Here is a 17572-nt window from a genome sequence, read left to right on the forward strand (position 1 = left end):
TTATGCGCCGTCAAGTTGGAAAAGGTGGTTTTCACGAGGCTCACCAGGATATTATGACCAACGGTCTTTTCTCATGTTCCCTCTAGTTCCACGTGTGTCATCGAGCCAAGACATTTGACGGGATCATGGCCACCAATCCCGAGTATTGGCTTCATCGTCGGAATAACTCGACCTTGGGGATCAACTGTGATATCTACTACAATGACCCGAACGGGTTCGGCCTCATTGGAGCGGGAGATTTGAACCTTCGGAAGACCAAAAGTGCCGAGAGCGTCCTTTGTCACCCCTATCCCAGGATCATTGTCAATGAGTCCTTTGACCATATGGCGATGGAACGTCAAGGGACTGAACGGGACGATCCTCAATCCGAAGGGAGTGATGAGAGCGACGAGGAACAGGGGGCATTGCTCAATTCTGACCCCGAAATGGACCCTGAGAAACACATGCTGAGTAAACGAAAGCGATCTCATACCAGGACAGAAAGCCAAAAGTCTCAGAAAGGTAAGAATGAAGAACGGATATTGATTAGGTGGATTCTGTCAACTTCGTCTTCAGCCGCACTGAGCAATTACTCAAGACAATGATTTTCCAAGTCGAATTGACAAAGATAAAAGTCAGGCTATCGTAGGATAGCTTAAGGCGGCGTTGTGCGGTTTGTCTTCAAAAAGTTCATAATGATGAAGCTCAAAGACCAAAGAGACAAAGAGCTCCCTAGACTGAACACGAATAATACGAGGAAGATAGAAACCAGGATTTTTCAAAGCTTCAAGTTGGCTGAAAGCTTGCAGTTCCGTGGCCTTTTTAGTAGACTCGAGCAAAAGGTTTTTCGAATGGTTTCACAACTTTTTAACCAAGGGCAATTTATTCAGACTTATAAAAACTACCCGAACCCTCGTCAAAATAGCGATTTAAGCTCCAGGAGTTAGCACCTAGCACCCAGCAACTAACCCGTCACCTTTAAGTCTTTCCCCTTCAAAAGCATCTAGCAAAAAACTTTGAACAGCCTCAGGTTGTCCCTCCCCCTAAAGCTCGAAACTGGTGTTCCAAATTATTGGAACGAGTCTTTTGCATCTCATTAACAAGTCTGTCGTGTTCCATTACAATAGAGCCGCGTCATCTGTTGGAGCCACCCACCACGTTAAAATATCGTCCAAGTTCTCCGATATCTGGCGAGTCCACTCAACCCAATTCTCCAGGGTGTCTCTCGCCCTCGGCTCAAACCCACAGAAGGTCCATGATAGACATCGTGTCGCCCTTTATGCAGCATCAACAACAGCGAAGTCCTCATTCCACAGTACTGGAACACTCCAAAAGAGCCTTTCTTCAGGTGAGTCGACATGGCACAAGTTGTGAAGATTTCCCTTTTTCCCATTCGGTGGTAAATTGGGAACCAAAAAGGTGGCACGTATTAAGGGGCAAAAACTTGAACGAAAGTTTTGGGCAGTAATTGAATACCAAGAAGAAACTTCCTGGTTGTCTGGAGATTGGGCTCGACTTAGGATTTGTTTAGGGTGATTGCACCACCACGTTATGATATTGAAACTATATATGGGTAGCAGACATGAACCACTGAAATATTGACAGTGGTGCATTTTATTATAAAGTTCACGCATTGTGTTGCATCAATAAGTCACTTGTAGGCCCTTCCCTTCCCGTCCATGTTCTAGTGGTTCATGCAGCAGCGTATTCTTTGACTTTTTAGGCAACGAGTTAACGAGTTATTTGGTCGTTTGTTCAATAAAGTGTCGAATGCACTTTTGAGTTTCGCTGCAGGAGATATTTTGAACAAAAACCAGTACCTTGGAAGAGAGTTTTGTATTCCCAGCACATTGTACGGTGCATGTAAATGTACATAAAGTAGTACAAGTTACAACACTCCTTCAAGTATATGCATTACGTAAATTTACAAGTCACCCATTGTGTTCAACTTAATTAGATTTCAAGGATCTAAAAACTTGTTTTCTTCCCTGTAGTATAAATCAACAAATGCAGAGATTGCAACAATTAGTGAAGAGATTACAAGCGACACGTGTCGGCTCGCCGTCTGAGTCGAATACTAACTTTACAACAATAACCAATTAGCTTGATGGGTCAGATAACTCCCATGATGCTGTTGATGTAGTATCTTAGAACAACGTATGATATTATTTAAACAGTTTATAGGAAAAATGGGGCAGGTTTTTCTTTGAATTTCTTTGGATAGTCATTATTCTCCAAAGCACATTCAATTTTTGGTGTTGCACTTTTCGAACCAAACACTTAAAAGATAGTGCGTTTTGCCTCTCTTTCACCCTCGGTGAAAGTATTTTTAAGATATTCATCATCCCAGAAGAATTCTTCAGCTTCCACTCGAAAATTTGCTTTATATAGTTACTTTCATCGGGTCCCTGGTTTCAAGCAATGCTCTTTTAGTCAACGAGAGTCCAGATCAACGACATATATTCATATTAGTCCAAACCAATAATCTAAGGGTTTGCACACATAATATTGAGGAAGTACACTCTGACACTTGATTATGGGAACACTTATTCACGATTCAGGCGGCGGAGGTGATTGTTGTTGTTGTTGTTGTTGTCGTGGTGGTAGTGCATTATTATAAGTGGGTGGATCTCCCACTTTGGGTGGTTCCGCAGGGAACAGATCTTCGTACTTGGGCAGTTGTTGATCATCAATGGTAATCGTGTAAATTGGTGGTTGGGATTCCCTGGAATCTACTCGATCAGGCTCTCCACGATGTAATTGGCTGGGTCTTGGATGGGCGGAATCTGGGACGTGGCCTCGAAATGTGCGGTAATCTGACCATCGTTGGTGCAACCCCATGGATGGCGCAGGTGCGGTATGGAGATCATTGGATCGCGCTCCACGATTGGAATTTTGGTTCCGGGCACAGCAATAACAACAGCCAAAAATTGCTACTAACACTAGGAACAAACCACCGAGTCCAATTTCGATCATGTTTAGGCTTCTTGCACACTATTTTTGATTTCGCAGCTCACTCACTCACTCACGGGGACACGAAAGTCATGGGCCATTTCTTATTGGGCCTATGCAACACTATCCTAGATGGAGGGGATGATGATGATGATCACTATCACTATGTAATGATGGAGGCCTGCTTATCAAACGACGTCTCTTGTTAAAGGCATGAGCCATCTATATTATCTTCATCATCATCATCATCAATAGCAACAACGCCAACGACGTCGGCGGCTAGAGCAGGGAAGGCTTCTTATCAGCATTTATATATATTCGTAAGCCTTGAGGATTTCAGACGAGGTTGTGGCTGGGGCTACAATGCACTGAATGTACTACAACCCTACAGTCTGTTAGCTCGCTCGACAAAAAGTGAGCAATGAGCCATTTCCTCCACAGATATAACATTTATACGAGAAATGCCGTGTGCATAGATAAAAAATTTGGCACAAATAATTGCTGAGAATTGGGGTATAATTTGAGTTCATGATCATTTTTGCTGAAAGTCCTGACAGGAGCTCAGATTTAAAAAAAAAGGCGAGTAAGAGCTCATTTACGCAAGAGTATGAATATTCTTAGTGGGCTTTTACTGTATGACTTGTTCTTTATCTACGTGTACGTACGTACATATTATGTATTTTTAGGGTATTCGTTTATCTATGCGAATCCCAATCCTTTCTCGTTTTGATATCTCGCTTGGGGTTGTTCCAATTTATGAATATGAACGCGGTGTTCCGCATTTCAACCCGTGATAAACTAGCTTGTTATCGACGCCATGGCCTATCCAAAATGCAATAGTCGATCTCTTCCAATTGAGTCTCGAATTCTATTCCAGTCCATACGAAGCTCTTCGGTTGCGGCCACCTCTCCACCCGCTGTGATCTTGTCCAATTATGGAACATCCGTCGATTCCTGTCCCCTGAGCCCAACTATGATGAAGGGAAGGTAAGCTTCAAAAACTGCTCCTCCTTGGCCTTGTGCAGCGAAAGAGTCGGCCTTTTTTAGTGGCCAGTGTATTCATGTGGTTCCTGAAAATATGCTACTTTGAAATTGGTTTTGTGCTGGAAAGTAATAACGCTCCTGAGTGTGTGCCCCGTTCTTTTAATCGATGTCGACCGACAGGAAACGTACAGGAAGGTATTTTGTTCCATGATCTTGGAATTTCCCCCTCTAATTTATGCCGACAGGGAGCGAGTCATAGCGAGAGATATGGCTTGAAAGCTGATCTAGAACATGCCAAGTTTATCTGTGACAGTCGGGAACAACTTATTCAAATTCGAGCACAACTTGCGCGCAAATGTAAGTAACAAGGGCGGCGCAAACTTTCCTCCAGGCCAACTGGGACTGAAGGCCAAAGTTGGACAAGTTCAAGAAAGCAATCAAGACAGATGCTGTGGAAAAGAGGATATTTTTTTGGGGGGGGGGAACAAGGAGAACTTTACTTTAGTCAAGTGGAACTGCTAAGAGGAGGCTTCAAATCCAAGGTGGTCAATTAAAACAACATTAAAACGGACAAGAACGTAGAACGGAAATAAATCAATTTCTACTTGGTACAAAAAAAAATATTAACTGAATCTTGAATGTCAAAGCTGTCATGGCCAGATTAGATATTGCAAGCATTGAAATACCAGACATAAACCTTTGTTTGCGTTGTTACGAATGAAATCGTCGCCTTGATTAAGATTATGTTGTACAGGGTGACAAATATGTATTCTGGACATGTCTTAAATTTCCAATGTTATTCAATAAGTGACCAATCTAGCCTACTTTTTCTCTTACCTTTTTTATCAAAGAGCTATTACTTGCGATCGAGAACATATCTTTTAATTTAAATGTCTTTTTTGAACGATTTTTGCCGTTTTGGAAAACAAATTCTTCCTTTTATGGAGTTTTATGTACTATTTCAGGGGAAATATATGAAAGACTTCACACATCAGTTGACTCTACACAACGTTTCTCGTTATTCTCTCCATTCCAAGCTTAAAAGAAGGACAGATGATTGTTCAGAAATGCAAAGGGTCCAATTGAGTTTAAGTTAACAAGCATTTTTCGTCTGAACAAGTAAATAAGCAATCTAGCAATTAAATGCTGCACAAGTAAAGAGCAAACGTTACTGTCAATTCTTGAGCCTCTAAGAAAAGAAATTTCATTTTTTTAATAGTAGTGCAGTATAAAAGGGGCCCAAACATATTTTTTTTTAAATTTAACCTTCTCAATCTTTAATTCATTACATTTGACCAAAATGTATGCTCCCATTTATTGTGCATTGATCATTTTTACTTAATTAGAAATGAATCAATATGAGATTTTGATGCTTATGTATGAACAATATAAAACTGGATTTTATATTTTTGAAAGGACCACTATATATATTACAACTTCTAGTTCTATGATTTTACAAAAATGAAAAAAATAATATTTTGCCCAACAGGACCAAACATTTTCTCGACCCTTAGTTATTACGTAGCGTGTAAATTATCAGTCAACACCTAGAACACCAAATAACAATCACCAAGTTACTTCAAGAGGTCTATTCAATTGCAGACTGAGTAAAGTCATTTCAGAGGTGGCGAAAAAACATATTTGAGCATTTCTAGCTCACGTTCGTTTTACTTCATACGTCAACGTCATGAACTTTTGTGTCCTGTCCATTCTGGAGCGGAAAGTTGAGGTTAATTTCTAAAGCAATGACGCCAACCTCAATGCTACGTTGTTGACGGCGTGAGACCATCTGTCCGAAGAGACCATACGTGTCATCTATGATACAATTGAAAGTTGCAGTTGCCGTCAAAGAATAAGAAATTATCATAAAATGATATATTAAACTGTCCTGATGATTTTGGCACATTCCATGTTTTTGAAACCATGATCCTTTCAAATTTGCAGTCCTTAAGAAGTGTCCTTATACATACAGTTGTTGTTGTCTAAGAGGCTTTTTTTCATTGATTGACTTTTCACTTGATATTTAATTATAAATATGAAAAAAATGCAAGAATCGAAAATATCGAGTGACCAGGCACATCACAATGGAGTAGCTAAGATGAACCATTTGTGACCAACGTAATCATACCTCCCATTTCTTTCCTGATAAGCGTTAGGTACAAAGGCACAATTGTCATTTGCCATTTTTCCACTTATCCAGTACTTCACACTTTCCTGCAGACCTATACATCTTTTACCGTTTTTTCCCATTCAAGGCAATCATAATTAAGTCCACTCAAAAGTACCCTCCAACAAGAAGAGAGCGAAGAAGCGTGTCAACTTTCGTGCCATTAGGACATTTAGCATTCAACTTTGTCAGGTGGTCCATACTTAGACTTGGTAGGAAAGCAATAGAAAAATATAGAAGCGAAAGAGACCTTACCCAGTGGCCTTGTTTTGGACTTGATTGACACCAGACCTTGACGAGCGCGTCTGTTAGATAAGGTATTTTTACATCTCTCTCTTTCCAGCGGTTTTTTGACTGAAGGACCCGTGAGTACCAATCCCAATCCATCGATGGCTTACTACCCGCCCCCATCACCTCGGATAATGAGCAGAGCATTCCCGCAAAACATTCGCCGACAGACCTCCTTAGTGGAGAACACCATTCCGCTCACCACCACTTTGGTCAACCGAATGTGCAAGAAGAACCAACCCCGAGTCTCCAATAATTCCTCGTGGGGTGGGTCTGCTCAGCCCACGTCCATTTCCAGCCAAACGGCCCGGCGTCAAGACCAAGATTACTACCGGCGGAAGGTAAGCAAGCCATTAGACCTCTGCTAGCTAACTCCTCATCGCTGTTCTTATTGGAATTCGCGGCAACAAAGGTCAACAAGGCCACATCATCCTTCTTGAGTCAGCGTTTTCCTTTGGCTTTTTCTTACAGCACTTCCATTACTCAAGCGAATCTGGCGAGAGTGTCAAATCTGCTGTCTTTCATCCCACGGTTTCCTCGTACTACGCTCAGTCGCGCAAGCAACGCATGGGCAGCTTCCGAAGCCGACGCCTCCAGAAGCAGCATCCTATCCATCTGTCAGATTCCGAGCAGCCGGAGCAGTTCCTTATCACGCCTTCACAATCGCCCCCCACCGTCGTGGCCTCGACCTCGGGTCAAACTGGGCCGACCATACCCACGTCCACCAGTGATGGATCATGGTTCCCAAGACGAACCAGCGCCGAGGTCAGCATTGGTACTGGCGGGATGATGATGATGATGGTGAAAGATAATTTCGAGGGCATTGAGGCAAAACAATCGAGGGGCTTGGAACACTTGGAATCCAGCTCATCTAGCGTGGGTCCAAGTGGGATCAAATCCCCCTCTATTGCAGAGGCGGAAGGCGAGAGGTCCCTCGAAAATCCATCTCACTTCGCGATCGAGTCGACTCCCTCGTCACTTGTAAACCCTGATTCAATCAGAACGGCCTTCTCCGCGTCGCTTCGAGTTTCAGGAACCGCTAATGAAGACCACTCGTGTCGCTCGAAGGACCAGCAAAGATGGTCGGTCTCGTCGGATACGGAGGCCACGAAGGCCAGTCAAATATTTTGGCGCTATGGCTCGGGTCCTAATTCGAAATCAAGCCGCGACTCTAAAGATGCTGAAGCTGGATACCTCGACAAAATAACGCCCACAAATGAAGAATCTCAGGGTGCCGAGAAAAGTATCTTTCTTTCCGTGCCCTATCGGATAATATCCGAGGAAAACAACTGACTGAAAGAGTAGAGTAATAGTGACCAGTCTTTGGCCGAGGTGGTTTCAAAATACATAAGTGGAGATTTTTGACTCTCTTTTTTGGCTCGTTTCAAAGGCCACTCTTGAACGAGTTTGATTCATATTTAAATAGGATTAGCTCAGGCCTCATGATGAAAGCCTCTAACATGCAAATGATTATGCACAGCAGTGTATTGTGCACGATGTATATCCGAGCCAGGAAGAATACATAAATGTACCTACATATATATATAGATATATATTATGTATATGGAATGAAGTTTGCGAATAAAGTCAAAATGAGAACATGGGTTGTTGTTGTTGTGACTTGTCGAAGAAATTGCCCTCGTATTCATTGGCGTAGTTCTCCGGTGTCTGGGTGATGATTCTTTGGAATTGACGTCTGGATCTGGATGTAGAGATCAAGATCAGTGTGAGAATACATTACGCAAGGAACAAAAACCTTTGTTTGGTCTAATGTGATCATGAGAGAAGAGAGAAGAGCCTCTCTATTTATGTTAGCCCACTTACTTGTGCACTCGATTAATGATGAAATATACGCTCAAGGTCACAAAGAGCGATCCGAAGACACCACAAAGGCCAAAGGGCCAGAAATGATGGAATACATTTCCTGTAAGGAAAACACGCATTCTCATATTTCGGTTTCACTCTAGTGACGTCACGGTATTTATGGGCCCAGAGTGATGACGTCATACGTACTGTGGACCATTGAGAAAGACAATGGAAAAGGATCATACCTGTCAGGAGTTGGCAAGAGTGGCTTGTGGTCTTCAAGCCACTCCAAGGTCCATTGATTCGTTGAGCTGATCCTTGAGCATCCTCGGTCTTTCTGAATCCACGAATTCTCAATTGGAATTTAACTTCCATGCCTCCAATACAATAGTTATGCGGCAAGTGGATCGTGAGAGAACGCATCTTTCTGGCTGAGATTGCGCACGAAGTTGAATCAAGAGGGCTCAAACCTTCAACAGACAAGGTCAATCTCCTTGGACAAGATTCACGATTTTCATGACATCAATAAAATGGGGAGTTATCAAAGCATTATCGCCAAGTCAAAGCACCTCAAACTTCGAGGGTTCGATTATTTGCTTGCCACTCAAGTGCACCTTCTTTTTTGCATCTTGGCCTTTGTTTGACGATGAAAGCGGCCACAAAGCCCAAGATTGACAAAAAGGGCTTTGTCAGGAAGCCAAAAAAGTGATGGTCTCGGGCACAATGAAATCGTGCACGAAGCCTCTCTGATCCCACTCAGGTCCAACCTCATCTGCCCTCCCAAATATCCATAAACGGCCTTTACACACCTCCGAAGTCTTGCGTGAAGTACTCAATGTAACCCTCTCCATCTTGCGAGTTCTGTATTTCCACGTCCAATCCGTCGCTCTTGGTACGCGGGTCCCATTTCCACGTCATAGATGCTTGATTAGGGGCATACTCCTGAATATGGAACTCTTGCACTGGATTTGGAGCTAGAGACGGAAAAACCATGAGAAAAAGGTACAGATCAATGGAGTATTCAGAAGAGGGTTCAGCACGCACCTTTTATGATGTTATTCAGTCGTTTGGACCAATTGGAACAACCCGAGGGATTACAGGAACGCAACCGCAATGACGGACATCGAGCCAGCAAAACTCCTTGTTGGGCGTTTAACCACGTGGAGCTCTAAAAGGGAAACAACACTGCGTCAAACAAAAGGCACCAAAAGGACAGACCAGTGAAGAGTGGTATAAGTGATGATCTAATGCAATCAGGAAAACTGATCCAACACTCTTTGAAGGTAGCAGGTATCCTCTTGCTATGAGTAGATATTTCATTAGGCAGGGAGAATTTTTGAGTGGAACTGCCCTCGACCATAGTAAAGGTAGCATAGCATAGGAAAAGGTTGGAAATAGAACATGCTAAATATTGCACGATCTGAAAGCCACAAAGTGACTCTGTTTCAAACCTGATGGTCCAAGTCGAGTTCCATTTGACTTCGACAAGGTCGATTTGGCTCGAGGATGTGCTCCTCGGAGTCCAATGCAAATTGGCAAATGTGAGATTCGTGGAACTGTTCCAAATGCACAACGAGGGATGACGAATTCGCCATGACCGCTTCGACCACAGACGGCGGTTTTGTTGGAGCTGGAAAACGAAAAACCAAATGCGTGACAGACCTCCCCATTCTCCATTATATTGTGATGTAGCTTTGAGTTTGATTAAACGAACACAGCAACAATCCTTTTTATAGAAATCACAAGGTTACAATCATCATCGGAATAATTTAAAGACACGAAAAGAAAAACGGAACAAACGAGAAAACTTTTGCATTCTGCAAACGCCTTTTCAGGATCGAAGTTTGAGCCCCAATGTTAATCATTTCAAGTTCGAAGTTCGCGGTGAACTAATCTTCTTTGAGATGCAAGTTTAATAAGCCAGCGGGGCATTTAGTTCATCAACACTTCTTCAAAGAAACGACCTGTTTTCTGAAATACACATCCCATGTCTTGTGGTACGTACCTGGTAGAAGTCTCGAGGGGAGTTTGACTGTTTCATATGTTCCAAAATGAGTCTGCATCTCCAAAGAGACTTCATATGCCTGTCCAGGAAGCAAAACATGGCGGACTCTCAGAAACGGAGGAGGAGGACCAATATGAAAGGCAGGAGCTGAAGACAAAAAAGTTAAGTTGAAAGGCCATTTTGATCTTGACACATGCTGTTATACATTGAAGGGCTCGGGTTCCATGTCAAAAGATCAGATATCTATGAGGACCTTCTGGCCAATCTGAGCGTCGTTTGTTTTGTCAGCCTATGTGTGAGTGTTGTTACAAACGTATTGTAACGGTTTACGTAAAAAGCAAAATTTGGCGATGGCTTCGGGAAAGTAGATCAATAAAACAGAGTTACACAGATGAAAGAGATCCTCATTCGCAGCAAAAATATGGGGCTGGTGTGCTGTAAGAGGGTTCGTCGATAATTTGCCCTAAAACCACAAATCATTGAGGCTTTCAGCGTTCCATAACCTTCCCAAAAAGATAAATTAGGTCCCGGGGAGTCTCGTGCCAAAACACAACTTGCCATCTAATAGATGACCAACGACGAAAAAAGTGCAGCTTCGTCCTGTCTGCAAGGGTTTAAGGTCAAATATGATGTGTACCAACAATTTTGCTTCTCGTTCTTACGGTATCTACGTACATTTTTTAGAATTCTTCTTGTTTGAGGGGGGGGAGTCGATCAAGCATTAATTAAATGCTCTTTTACTAATCTGTTACATCATCTTTGTTTATCTTGCGCAAATTCAACTCCATGTTTGAAATTCGATGATTGACAAAATTGCGATAAAACCCCAAATAATTGGGCATGCAATCATTTTTTTATTCTATTAACAAACACTGAAATAGGTTACGATTAGTAAGCAATAAATACCTACAAAGCACATTAGATATATGACCTGTCATTAGAATTACCTTTTCCAGAACAATTTCCCTTTTCCGTCAAGGCTTCAAAAGGGCAGATCCACACTCGCCATGCTTTGACCAAAAGTCCCAGATGAGTTGGGCATTTGGGACACGAAACGAAGGAGATTTCCAGTTTCTCCTCAGCAGACGCAATGGAAGATGAAGAGGAATCGGTTCCACTAGTCCCTTTGGACCTTGAAATCGAGATCTGGCCATTCAAGGGCTGGGATTCTGGAACAAAAAAAATGACGATGGGAATAGACCATCGGAAATCATATGCCCCTGCTCTGTTCGTTTGGAATGAGACCATGGAGGCAATTTCCGTACTACACGTATGGACTACCTTCAATTTCGGGACAGGGAATCCAACTTAAGCCTTGGGAGAGTTCGGCGCTTCCGGGAACCGACAAACCCACGTGGGAAATGACATGTTCTTGGCTTTCAAAAGTCGACGACCAAATATCGGCCTGCTCTTCATATGTAATGAACTGATCGAGCTCATGTTCTCCACCAGAATGATGACGACGGGCCGAAACTGACTTGAAGTGTGCTCCATTCTGTTGGGTGGAACACAACGCATACCATTCTTTATCTCATGTTGTCTGGCCCTTGGGGCATTCATGTACAATGTACACACTTTTACATACATCACATAGGACTGATTTATTGGGGCACCAAGCCAGATGCACCTCACGTGTGGGTACATGAGAATATGGAGGAGCATTCCATGACTCTGGCATTTCCCAAAAGATTCGTCGTGTTCCATTGGACCATTTCATTACTGCAGATCTGGGAGGCCGAGCAGCTACATTCAAAGAGAACAAGAGCCAAACGAGGAAAGAAGATGGTGAGATTGGATGGGGGTTAGGGAACATAACGGCTGGGTACAATTTCACAATATCATGTTCCCCCCGCTTGACAGAAGGGGATCTGGGATCTTACCCTGGATTTCGGCGGGTATATTTATGAATATTGCCTGCGATGGATGCGAGGAACCAGCCACATTGCGAGCTACGATTGATATCCGACAAGAGTGCCGCTGAAACCAAAGTAATCCATTAAAAGCGAAAAAACATGAAAGCCTGAGCCCACGTGTGCTTTTCCTTTATGCGGAAATTTCAATCTAATCCTCTTTTTGGATGGAGGACGATTTTGTAGAACCAGAATAGAACTTGTGAAGCCTTTGAATTGGTACTATTCTTCAGTTAAAATGGTAGATGCAGCTTGAATTGGCTACGTTGTTCAGAGAGATACAATACCGCATTTTTTTATTCAGAAATGTTGTTCGAATAAGAATAACTCAACTTCGGATCGAATAGGTCTCAAACTGCAATCATAAATGTAACTTTACCTTCCCCACAGGAACTTCGAATTTTAAGAATGCTGTTTTGACCGTTGTTTGCCACATTAGATGTGTGCCATTGGCTTTGTTCCAACTTTTCCGAGTACCGTCAACCCATGGACCCGGGATCAAAGCATTCGGATCAGGATTCAATATGTTCCTTTGGTCTGGACCACTGGCACACATCCCGAACACGACAAAGTCAAACTTCCCTCCGAATTGGAATCTGGTCGGGACTGGGGCCCAATAAAGGAGGACTCTGTTTCGGAACAGAGAAAGAGAGAGAGAGAAAGAAGTAGTTTTGCGTATCTGGTTCCAACATTAGGTCCCAATACCAATCAACCTCTGGCTTTCGAGGCAATAACAAGTTGGTTCGTGGGCGTAACTACCTACCGATGGTTTCCGTTCACCAGAGGGAACATCTCGTACGTGAAATTGGAAGTGATTGGGACGTCCGGAGCTGGAACAAAATCGACTTCCTGTTCCATTCTCTTTTCAGAAGAGAGAGAAGGAAAAAGAAAACTTGCAGTACAACCTTTAGCTTGCGTTTTAGTTCGGAACTCCTGAGCCACGGTCCAAGTGTCGGATTGGACAGGTCTTTGTCGGGTCCAGATTTTATATTCTGTATTTGGAATGAGACCTTCGAGCAGGAAAGTTTCCTCGATGTCGTAGCCTTCTTTTCGGACCGTCTGAATCTCTCCCGAATGGGACTAGAAAGCATAGGTTAGGGTTTTTTAAACTTTCCCGTATCAGATGGGACAGATCTAGTTTGAGAATGACTGTAGTCCCATTGCACAATCGTTGGTTCGTTCTAACCTCGGGAACTTGGGGGGCATTGGACGGTTTTGGGTCCAATGGAACGTATCGAACTTCTGTCAAGAGAGGCAGAGATGTGCGTCTTGCAAAGCAGTAAAGTTCTTCATGACGGTGCACGGTCAATTGGACAGAATCGGGAGAAATGACATTCAAATCCACAGCTCCATTGGCAATCGTCACTGTGGTCACCAAAGACAAAAACATGACATGATACTGGTACGTACGCTCAGGAGGAAACAACTCATTCAATCATGGAATATTTATGACAAATCGACAGCGATACCTATAGAGAACGAATTCTGGCACGAATGCACATCATCTATTCATGAATTCATCATTACCTTCTTGAAAATTTTTGAAAGTCAGTCCTTTGAGGCAATTTCCGGAGAGATTTCGAACTTGAACCTTGACATTTTGCATACATTTAGGATAGGCAAAGTTTGGCCCAGATTCGAACGAGAACTCTCCGTGGTCTCGATTTTTGGAAGAAAAATCCAGTCTGAAATGACAGAGGGTGAGACGGAAATGGGACGAGACCAGAACCTCTCTATAAGCGGACTGACAGGTGGTGAATTCCTGATAATCGACATTTTCACTCAATCAATCACTACTAGTACTTTTTTCACAACACCCGTATTTCTTTACCAAAAAATTCAGTTGAAGCTGAGTTGCTCCAGATAGATCAATAGATTGGACAAGCCTAACCCCCAAATATGAATTGAGAAGCCCGGGCAATAGGGAACATATTGCCATCAAGTAAGCGAGTATAACTACTATTGGTTCAATGACAAATCTGTGTCAAATAAAGAAGACTTTTTTTGAATATTGGAAGGGTACATAAAGTCTATAATTTCCTGTGTGTTTGAGTGAACACAATCAGTGTTTAAAAGACGATCACCTTGGCCTCAAATAAAGGCCTTGCCAAAAAGGAGCTAAAGGTCCACTAAATACTTCTTGACCCAGACCTCCAATTTAGTTAAAACTTGACGAACGTAGCCACGGCCACCAACGCAAGGTGAGCCAATACCACTATTGCCCTCTAAACAAACTTTCATGTTTACATCTCGTGTCTCTCTGTCCTCTATTCCATGCGTTCTATATTGTGCTCAAGAGGTGGGCAGTCGAGATAGTGTAGTATACCGAGTGTCCCATACATGCGAGAACACTTATCCAACTCTCATTTTAGACAGACAGAACATCCTTCTCTGGTATTAGAAAACTAACGACATAAGTAAAATTTAAAGAGGCAGATTAACTTTTATAAACATTTGTCTCCTTTATGCACCATTTCTTCATTGAAATGCGAAGATGTAGCGTCGTGGAGTTAGTGTCGTTTGGATAAGAAGGCAATACTTTCACTGAAGTCAAATAGTCCTTTTTCATTGCCCCGAGTTAGCGCCCTTTGCTTCGTCTAGGTGTAGACACTCTCACGTAGAAACGAGAGAAGACGCTCTAAGATGCCAGACTTTATGAAGACATAGGCCAGCAGATCTGGGAGACCTTTCAAATTCACAATGGCTAAAATTCCAAACCATTATGATACGCAAATAAGAATGAAACAGGAAGTTGTTTACTGTACAGTATGATTGATAACTAGGGTTGTTCAAATGGTCCAAATGAGAAAAATAAATGATAAAGATATATGTATTTCTAGCGTCCTGGCAAATTTGGTAAAACAAAGTTCTTTTGCTGGTTGAAGAGACATAATCTTGATTGATTGTGCTGTCCAAAGGGTAAGACAAACATCCTATTTAGGGAAAAAACATTTGAAGTAACAGTAAGCAAATGTCATGAGTTGGTCGAAGAGAATTTTTCTGCATTTTTTGAGGATTATTACATTTTCAAGGATTTTTTTCCCGAAGAAATGGGGTAAAATTAATGGAAAGCACTTTTTTTTGTTTTTTTAGCGAAAACGTTGGGACAATTTGGACACCCTGTTAATAACACAGGAACACTTTTGTGATCATCGTTTTCATGAAAAATGTAATAGGAAAAGTATAGTTTCACAAGTTCTTTTGAGATTGACCTTAAAAACATCACTTTTGCAAAACACACCATCAGCTTTTTTAGCACAGCTTCATAGAAAACGATGATCACATGAAGTCGTTAGTATTCTACAAGTATAAATGATATAGCTTCCCATTTATTCCTATTTGGACTTCACAAGTGTTTGTAATAGTCCCCTCATAGGATGTGAAAAGCCTCTCAAAAGAGTTGGTGGTTTTTATTTATGGTGTTAAATTGGATATGTCAGCGAATGATACCTTGTACAAATCAGGCAACTTAGAGCGTATTCTCGTGATTTCTCGACCTTAGCGTCCCCGTCCAGATTTCAGGCGTTCTTGAGCAATCACAGGATACAGCGTGGCGCTCCTGGTTGAAATTGATGTGCTTCATTACAAGATCGATGGGTAGATGATGATTGGTATATTAATATTATTTGGAACCCAGGAATGAGGAGTGTTTACTGTTCGTACATCTTGGATTGACTTAATGTCAAAATAGATCTTCGCCATAGTGGGCGGGATCATTTTGGCTTCAAAGGGCATTGAAGAAGTGGGAGTCTATTCAATGCGTTATTATGTACATTGGCTTTCTTTTCAAGTTGTCAAGTTGCAACTGAAAACTTGAGACTTTGTCACAAAAAGTAATGAAAGATGATTTGAAAGTTGCAAGAACTTTTTGGAACACAGAGCTTTTATTCATAACGACAATAACTGATAGTGCATCATTCTGGCAACAACCGTTTGATCTTTCAAACCTTCCACGTTTTGATGTCAATCAAATTCAATTTTTTATACTCAGAGCAGCGAATTAAAAATTGATGCATTTGCTTTGATTTGCCCTTGTTTGGTATGACGTTTCAAATGAGCATTACACCTCACAACCTTAAAAGTGATTGGCATTATTCATTGCAACTCAGCAATAACACAAATGCTTCCACAGAAAATCGGTGTCATAGAATTGGAAATTTTACGAAGGCCACACACGAGTTTCTATTAATAGCAAGACATCCTAAATGGTACTTGAAAATGGAATTTATTGATCGGACATTACGACGTTCCTTACACCTCGTGATCTTTTTGAATCGACTCAAGCACTAAGAACCTGTGTCTTGTAACATTTTCTCTAGTAGATATTCTGTGCGTCAGTCTTAAACCCTGAAGGCTTGATTGGCTTTCCCAAAGTTGGCTGGATCCTTTCGCTTTGGGGGCTAACCAATTATGAGGATCAATGCCAGCGCAAAAGCTTGCTTTCCACCCTCAACGTTTCACTTTGAAGAACTAGTTCAGCCCAGCCCTTTCTTCGACTAAATATTTCATTGAAGAACTTTAGAACGTAACTCAAGCCTCATTCGATTATCATCATCAACAAGAACAACCAAGCTTGGGATGGCTTAAGGAGCTATGAATGTCTGACCCCAAAAGAGGAGCTTTAACTTTTATAACGTTTTTGTCCGTCTTCTTTTGATCCATTCAGTCATGAAAAAAAAAAAGTCACAAATTGGAGCAACAACTGACAAGACAAAAGCAATGGAGAGCTTCTCTTAACTTCTTTTGCGCAAACGATTGAGCCTTCTAAATATCAAATATCAAATACCAGGTTTCTTTATCAATATACTTTTAACGCAAATGGTAGTCTTCGAAACTGATCTTACTTGCGATTGTGGAAGATGATTTGGCAGTCAGTGTCACAATTCAGATCAAACGACCTCGACGACACATTACATTGAACCCGTTCCCAATTGTAAGATTGGCACTTCATAGCCAAATCAGGCGGATCCAGGCACTGAACACCTTTGGAACCGACCAAAAACGATCCAGGACCATTTTGGAACAACTTGAACATCCCAACTCCGTCCGTTTTGGCGCCAAAAATGAGCAGACCTAAAATACATGGGTGGGGCAAAAATTGGAAATAGGAACCAGATTCGGGACAAACAATGGAAATAAAGAATGGATGGATGGGATGGTTTCTACTCACAGAAAAGAAGGGCTCGAATCATGCTTGGATGAGCTCGTCGTGCTTTGGAAAGCATTTGAACAAGTCGGACACATTGTCTTCGTTGGTGCTCTTATCTTCTTTGGATGGTCTCAGTAACTTTGACAAGTTTGTCAATAAGGATACAATTTTTTTCCCCGAGAGACAAAGCCCAGAGGACCCCGCGCTATTGACAATTGCAAGCACTCTTCGGTTAAATTAGACAAACGAAGCATTCTTCAGTCCGCATTTTTTCCTGTTCAAACGGACGCAGAATCTGTATCTTGAAAGATAAATCTAGGCGGTTTCAAACC

At 42.0% G+C, this 17572-nt stretch overlaps 2 protein-coding genes across 4 annotated transcripts in view; one reads left to right on the forward strand and one right to left on the reverse strand.

The window, feature by feature from the left end:
• Positions 1–7974, forward strand: part of LOC131881701 (uncharacterized) — a 23284-nt gene extending 15310 nt beyond the window's left edge. For all 3 annotated transcript variants that reach the window (XM_059228644.1, XM_059228643.1, XM_059228645.1), the window contains 5 exons: positions 87–501; positions 1107–1327; positions 3809–3918; positions 6426–6711; positions 6842–7974. In XM_059228644.1, coding sequence (XP_059084627.1) covers positions 87–501; positions 1107–1327; positions 3809–3918; positions 6426–6711; positions 6842–7663 — 1854 coding nt within the window. In that variant the 3' untranslated portion in view covers positions 7664–7974. The remainder of the gene's footprint in view (positions 1–86; positions 502–1106; positions 1328–3808; positions 3919–6425; positions 6712–6841) is intronic.
• Positions 7907–17498, reverse strand: LOC131881699 (uncharacterized). Its single transcript, XM_059228642.1, has 18 exons — positions 17262–17498; positions 16936–17164; positions 13619–13776; positions 13278–13456; positions 12997–13171; positions 12855–12921; positions 12471–12720; positions 12062–12158; positions 11767–11924; positions 11463–11676; positions 11129–11350; positions 10182–10328; positions 9628–9806; positions 9221–9344; positions 8986–9150; positions 8422–8646; positions 8195–8294; positions 7907–8072 (listed from the first exon to the last, which is right to left on the reverse strand). The coding sequence occupies exons 1-18, from the start codon at positions 17314–17316 to the stop codon at positions 7958–7960; spliced, it is 2859 nt and encodes a 952-aa protein (XP_059084625.1). The 5' UTR covers positions 17317–17498; the 3' UTR covers positions 7907–7957.
• Between the last annotated feature and the right edge of the window lie 74 nt (positions 17499–17572).

The sequence above is a fragment of the Tigriopus californicus genome, chromosome 6, assembly GCF_007210705.1.
Source record: "Tigriopus californicus strain San Diego chromosome 6, Tcal_SD_v2.1, whole genome shotgun sequence".
In the NCBI taxonomy this organism is placed as follows: Eukaryota; Metazoa; Arthropoda; class Copepoda; order Harpacticoida; family Harpacticidae; genus Tigriopus; species Tigriopus californicus.